This window comes from Misgurnus anguillicaudatus, chromosome 13 (assembly GCF_027580225.2).
Source record: "Misgurnus anguillicaudatus chromosome 13, ASM2758022v2, whole genome shotgun sequence".
NCBI lineage: Eukaryota > Metazoa > Chordata > Actinopteri > Cypriniformes > Cobitidae > Misgurnus > Misgurnus anguillicaudatus.
This window is the reverse complement of record NC_073349.2, coordinates 18,617,605-18,624,952: the sequence shown is the minus strand read 5'-3', so window position 1 is coordinate 18,624,952 and position 7,348 is coordinate 18,617,605. Positions and strand designations below refer to the sequence as shown.

General features: G+C 35.7%; 1 protein-coding gene across 3 annotated transcripts; it reads right to left on the bottom strand.

Annotated features, from left to right (window-relative positions):
- Nucleotides 1–934: 934 nt before the first annotated feature.
- On the bottom strand, nucleotides 935–5,574 carry casp9 (caspase 9, apoptosis-related cysteine peptidase). Of its 3 annotated transcripts, XM_073875283.1 has the most exons (11): nucleotides 5,424–5,574; nucleotides 5,208–5,340; nucleotides 4,761–4,959; nucleotides 4,365–4,478; nucleotides 4,173–4,219; nucleotides 3,033–3,209; nucleotides 2,800–2,889; nucleotides 2,438–2,585; nucleotides 1,700–1,888; nucleotides 1,359–1,456; nucleotides 935–1,166 (listed from the first exon to the last, which is right to left on the bottom strand). In XM_073875283.1, the coding sequence occupies exons 2-11, from the start codon at nucleotides 5,337–5,339 to the stop codon at nucleotides 1,047–1,049; spliced, it is 1,314 nt and encodes a 437-aa protein (XP_073731384.1). In that variant the 5' UTR covers nucleotide 5,340; nucleotides 5,424–5,574; the 3' UTR covers nucleotides 935–1,046. The 3 variants fall into 3 exon arrangements, with proteins under 3 accessions (XP_073731384.1, XP_073731383.1, XP_073731385.1); XM_073875282.1 differs by having other exon boundaries at nucleotides 5,208–5,510; XM_073875284.1 differs by lacking the exons at nucleotides 2,800–2,889; nucleotides 3,033–3,209 and having other exon boundaries at nucleotides 5,208–5,511.
- Nucleotides 5,575–7,348: the final 1,774 nt, after the last annotated feature.

Here is a 7,348-nt window from a genome sequence, read left to right as displayed (position 1 = left end):
ATCAGCTTGAATCAGTCAGCCCATTCTCCTCTGACCTCTAGCATCAACAAGGTATTTTTGCACACAGGACTGCAGCAAACTGGATGTTTTTCCCTTTTCACGCCATTCTTTGTAAACCCTAGAAATGGTTATGCATGAAAATCCCAGTAACCGAGCAGATTATGAAATACTCAGACCGGCCCGTCTGGCAGCAACAACCATGCCATGCTCAAAATTGTTTTAATCATTATTTCTTCCAATTCTGACATTCAGTTTGGAGTTCAGGAGATTGTCTTGACCAGGACCACACTCCTTAATGCATTGAAGCATCTGCCATGTGATTGGTTGATAAGATAATTGCATTAATGAGAAATTGAACAGGTGTTCCTAATAATCCTTTATGTAAGTGTACACACATGAATTTGAGAAAATGTTATGTATATTTTTTTTAAATGCACATATATTATATAAATTATATAAAAATCTAACTATATATATTTTTTTTCTTTCTCTTAAATACATGAATGTGTGTGATATATATATATATATATATATATATATATATATATATATATTTTAATCTTTTGACTGCCCTACATTTACCACAGTTTTTCTTTTACTTTACTACATTCTCATACTTTTGAATCCACTACATTTCATATTAAATTTGATTTAATACCTAATTTCATTAAAAATCGAATATCTCGTTACTTTCTTGTGAATAAATAGGAACTAAAAATTTTACTAAAGTATTAATAAGAAAGTACTACATTTTATTGTACTCAAGTATTGAGGGTAAAACAACACCTTGTATTTATGAAATGAAGTGGAGTAAAAATTTATATTTTATGCAACGGAATGGATAAAAGTAAGAGTGTGAAGAATAAAAACACTATATTACAGTTACTTGAGAAGAGAGTAAAACACATATGAAAAAAATCACCTCAATGAAATATTTTGACATGATTTAATTTATGATGTAAAAATGCCAAGTGATTTTTTTTTGCTAAAACCTTGTGGCAGTGTTTCAATGACATTATACAGAGACATTTCAGATCTTCAAGTGATCATGACTTTGGCGTTTGAAAGTAGAGACGTTTTCGGAGGAAGTTGAAAGATCCAGGCATTTGTTTATAAATGCCTTTGGCAGAAATTTGGGAGACGGCACCATTTACCATCACAAGCATTTTGTTTGTTTTTAGCAAAACCTTTTATTTATTCATATTTTAACACACTATTCATATAAATTTTGTTGCATTCAATTTGTTTCAAGGATTTCTTTATGATAAGTCTAATGTAGCGTTCCCACCATCCGCCTCTTCCACGTCTGGTGTGAACGCACAGTAAAAGCTTAGAGAAAATCTCACCATCACAAGCATGGTCACCAGATCATCCATGTCAGCGTTCTGCTCAAGAACACGATCGAGATTCTCCACATACCAGGATCCGGCCTGCGGGTCTCTCCATGAGACGTAGCCTGCAAACATATTTTATTTAGATCATACATTTACTATTATGAAAAAAATACAGTAGCACAAACCATTATTATTATGGGGGCAGTCGTGGCCTAATGGTTAGTGAGTCGGGCTTGTAACCCCAAGGTTGCCGATTTGATTCATGTAAAGCTGCTTCGGAACAATTAAACAATTGTGAAAAGCACTATATAAATCAAATTAAATTGATTAAAATATTTTCTTAAATATGTTTTAGAGAAAAAGACCTGGAAAAGTTGAGTAGGACACCAGGATGTCACTAGGTGTGGGCAAAGTTGGCCGAGCATCAACTTCATCAGACGTGCTAAGAGAGTCACTGCTGGAGGACATGGGAATAGCATCCGTCTGATCATCTGCTCCACCCATAGAGGGCTGCACCTCATCTGGTGAAACCTCAAAGCCTGTGTCCTTATTATCTGTATGGGCACAGATAGATTTACATTTAGGCATTTAGCAGATGCTTTTATCCAAAAGTGAATTACAACACAATCAAGTGATTCAAGAGGGCAATAACATGAGAAGTGCTATACAAGGTTACTTTCAGTCTACAAAGTTTCAGTTCTTAAACCCATATTTATCCATAGACAGGATTGGTGTTGCACCAGCCAATGGGGGGCACCAAGGGCTCTAGACTGGGACCAAATGGTTGGATTTTGCCACCAGTTTTTGAGACACCTGCGGAGTATAGTCTGCTTTTTCGAACGTATAGCCTCGGAAAGTATAGATTATTTGACTCGTACGTGTACATAGATGTTCGACGTATCCGCATGGCATCTCCTGGGCTATATACTACAATCTCCTGTAAGCGCATACGCAACCTACATGTACAATGTACGCAAGGTTTCAAAAATCCGGCTATAGATTATCCTAATCTATAGATTATTATGTCAGACTTTTCTGTGAGTTATTCCTTTAGTAATGAAATATTTAATTAGATCTAACCAGCATTTATCTTAGGTGCATACCTCCTCCACAGGCCTGGATGAAGAAAAGCTTAGGCTTGCCCTGAAGAGAAGGACAGTTCTGCCCATTAAGGAAGTTTGTGATTATCTGAACTGGGACGGATGGTCCGTCCACACCATGGACTGCCCCGGGGAAACGATTATGGCTTGCCTACACAGTAGCAAACAAATATAAACACTATAATAGTAATAAATTATGATATATGATAGCATTCTGTACAGCACTACAAAATGAGGAAGCAAATCAAATTGGTCAAGTTACTAATAGGATCTTGAGCTGATAGTTTTCATAGATGCAAACAAAACAAAAACCAAATAAAAAAATGAAAATACACTCTTTAAAAAAATGCTTTTGTAATTTTTACCTCAGTGCCATGAGAAAGAATAATCACAACACAGCAGTCATATGCCGAATGGTCCTTCTTCGCTAAAGAATCCAGTTCACGCCTTATGTGCTATAGAGGAGAGGAAAATGTTTATTTCTTTACATTTATGTAACATCAACAGTATTCATTAAACGATTCATTAATGTTTGTATGACTGACATTTCTCAAACAGCTGTGCTTACAGTAAGAAGAAGAGGAAACACTAAGCTTACTTTGTGTTTTAAGTTCCTTTTTACTAAAACCTCAAAGTTGAGAGCTTTAAATCTTCTCTCCAGCTTGTCGGAGTCTATGTCAGACCCCTTACGATATTTCAGACCAGAGGCCGGTTCAAACTCCATGTTGTTTATAATCAAGCAGATCCCACACGGCCGGGCATCCATCTTGTAAGTCTTCAAAACAGTTGTGAAGGGCATGCTTTAGATATGCTTTTACATATTAAAACATATTTATTTGTAAATATCCTATAAACATGAAATAACCTTGACAAACTATATATTGTTGGAAAGCTCTAGGAATGTGGTTTTCATATTTCAAGGCCATTTGATGATAGAAATTGTACAGTGACAGTCATTTTGTTAATTGTCACTGACCCCGCAGGAGTACATATGAATTTGTATATATTCATAATTCTAATATTCTTCAAATAAATCTATGAATCTTCAAAAATTTTGACAACCTATATGTCGTTGGAAAGCTCTAAGAATGTAGTTTTCATATTTCAAAACCTTTTTGCATTCATCATCATCATCATTTAGTTTTATTTGAGCATCTAATACATAAAATCATCATAATAACAAATTTTATTACAATACAAGTAAGGAAAAAAAGAAAGACAAAAAGGAGAGAAAAAAAATAGAAATGATGCTCAAAAGGGGTAGGTAGAAGCTTAAGCTTATTAACACCTACCCCCTTTTATACCATTAAAAACAATGCAGAGACAGTAATTTATTAATTTGTGACAAGATAATGGAGCTAACCGTTGACACCTAGTGGCTTTTGTTGGTTTTTTTTATGATTTTAACTTGAAATTTGGTCTTTATTGTTATGGTGTTTTGGGAGTAAAACATTTAAATTTTATATACATTTGATTAGGGAGTGTATACTTTATGGAATTATTTTTATTATTTCAAATAAATTTAAACTGGTATAACTATTTTTTAATTAAATTTAAATTACGAACTTTAAACTTTAAAATGTCTTCTTTAAACAAGACCATTTTGCTTCTAGACCAAATAATGGCAGAGTTATAGTCATTTAAAGGTGCATATCACATTTACCGCCCCCCCCTCAAAGGGGGGGGGGGGGGTTGACAGTTAAAGGGTTAAAAAAATGGGGAGAACATTTACAGGTACCTGTATACTATCATGTCTCTGTTTGGTTAGTTTCTGTGTTTCAGAAGCTGTGAAAAAAACAAAGATTGTTCAAGCATGGCTACGCAAATAAATCCTGTAAACGAATACATTACTTCTATCTTCAACAGATGAAAATGTAGTAAGAAGAACTGAAACTGTACAAATAACAAACTGTACATGATGGTGACTTACGTGGACTAATAGGTTTAAGCAAAGGCAAGCTGTCTGGTGGTCTCAGGGGTTTTAGAGGAGGCATTAGAGGAGGTACATCGGGTCTGTCTGGATTGTCAGTAGGTTTGGGATGCTCTGTGATGAATCACATGATCAGATAAGACATTAAGAATATATATATATATATATATATATATATATATATATATATATATATATATATATATATATATATATATATATATATATATATATATATATATATATATATATATATATATATATATATATATATATATGTTTACAGATTCTTAAAGGATCATGGGGGTTGCTTTAAATAAATGCACCTACCAAGTGCAGAAGTATAAATGTATGGGAACTTTATATCCTGTGTTTTTGATGTAATAAGACACGTACTGACTGGTAGAGGAATCACTGAAGGCTGTACAGGTGTTGGGAGAGACTGGTGAGCACCAGGTCCTCCCTCCAGGAGCTCTGCGAAATGATGTTGTTCAGTCTCGCGTAGGGACTCCAGGAAAGCTTGGAAAGCCCTACTCCCTCTGGTCTCCAAGTCTATTAGCAGTTTCCTGGCTTTATCGCGGTTGGTTGTTTTGCTCTGTTAAAATAAATATTTCAAATTTACAGACTTTAACAACCCAAATAGTTTTTCTGAACATACAGGTGGGAACTAAACTAATTGTTATGCACATATTTAAGCACAAAACAGTACTAGGTAGTTTATTTTACGTGATAAGATCAAAGGGGTACAATATGTCCTTAATGCGTTTCTTACTACAAGAATTCTATTTTAGTTTGAGTCAAACATCCATTATAATTCGCAATCCATTACATTAAACTTTTCACCTGTATTTCCTCGATCATGTCTTGTGTAAAGATCCCCTTTGACAAAAGGCCATCGCATAGATCTGCCGTATTCAGTCCTGAGACTAAATCCACCCGGTGTTGCTGAAGAATCTGTCTGTGTCGGGGATCCATACTGACAATTATACGGTTACAACAACCGGGTCAGGATAACGACATTTGTGTGTAATCAACTATTTCGCCTAAATAACAACTTACAAAGTGACAGAATACAAATGTCAAAGTGCCAACAAGGAGCTCTTCCTCACTCGCAGATTCCCTCCCTTGTTTACATCACGCTGGCGATGACGTCAACCACTCAAAAACGGGCCAAAGCCAGATATTAACCATTTAATCCAAATTAAGTCACAATAGTGGTTTACATTTATAAAGCTCTTAAATATTACTGAATGCAATACTCAATTTTCTTGCAAATATGGAAATAATAAAGAATCTCATTTAAATAATAGCCTTGTTCGACTTCATGCGGCGCTGCAAGAACCGACAGCCGGACGACATCAAAGGTCCGCGAGAGCGATTTAAAAGCAAACTCTTCCGTATGATTTCGCGAATCGCTCTCGCGGTACCTCGACGTCATCCGGCTGTCAATTCTTGCAGCGCCGCATGAAGTCGAACAAGCCTGATGATAGGTGTGTTCGACTTTATGTAGCGCGCACGAACTGACAGAGGGGAGACGTCAAAGTACCGCGAGAGCGAGTCGAAATTAGACTTCTCCGTATGCTTTTTTTGAATCGCTCTCGCAGTACTTTGACGTCACCCGCCTGTCGTTTCTTGATGAGCCGCATGAAGTAGAACAAGTCTGATGGCTGCATCAAAGCCCATATAACATAATGTTATAAAACGGTGTAAAGATGATAATTTTTTGTGCACCTTAGCTTTAGTGATAGTTGTATTTTTGTCTATAATCTCATTCAGAATTATTTTATACACTCGCATATCAGTGCTGTATAAGGGTTTCTGGTTATAATAGTTACATTATTATGAAATTATGGTACAGTTGAGGTCAGGTTTAAGTGTTCGCTGGATGCTTCTGTAACAGCTTTTTTCAATTAATTTCCATGACTTGTCTTGTCAATTGCCTTTACTGCATAATGAATTTATAAAATAATTTAAAAAGGAGCAATTTCTTCAGTTTCTAATTAAAATGTTTTAAAACGGAACATAACAACGCTACACACATTACATTCATTTTCTGTATATCACAATTTTTAAATTCCCTGATGTTTCCGGGCTTTCCAAATGCTGCAAATTTATAATTTAGTTATTGGTGTTAGACAATTATCATTAGTAAAGAAATGCATTTTTTACAGCATTACAGGCCAAATAAAGAAGCTATTTGAAATATTGCACATGGGCATATTGCGATATGCGTAGCGACGGTTTGCTATAAATGAGTGATTTAATTTTAATACTTCAAAACATAACGAATGGTCATTTTTTTAGGTTGATGCAGATAATACAGTATCTGCTGGCATGCGAATGCTAGTAGGGATATGCATGATAGCATTGATATGCAATTTTTTTTGCATTGTTAAAAAGTCTGATTTGTTTTATGCAATAACTAAACATGGCTGTTCGCTTTCAAAAGTTGTTGTGATGTTCAGGGTTTCCACACCTTAGTTAACTTCAAATTCCAGGACCTTTCAAGGATTTTCCAGGTCCAATTCCCTTAAATTCAAGGGCTAAATGTTGGGACACATGTCAAGTGAGAGCAAGGTTACATCGTGTTACCTTTTAAGATACATTGTTACAGTTCCCTTTCAAGGGAACTAGCGCTGCGTCACTGCGGTGACACTTTGGGGATGCCTCCAGGGGTAAGTGCATCTGAATGTGTATATCAAATTCAACCAATGATGAGGCTTAACGACAAAGACAGGGTGACACGGGAGCCAGGGAGTATATCACTATCTGAAATATTGCCGAAGACAGCGTTACAGGGACACAGGAAGTATGGCAAGAGAGACGCAGCGTCTCGTTCCCTTCTCAGGGAACAACAGTTATGTACGTAACCCAAGACGTTTTCATGTGTCAAACACAACTATGCAAAAAAGCATTTTGGTATTAATCAACATTCGCATACAGAAGATATAAGCATTTAAAGCAAACAGTTTAGCACAAGTGAT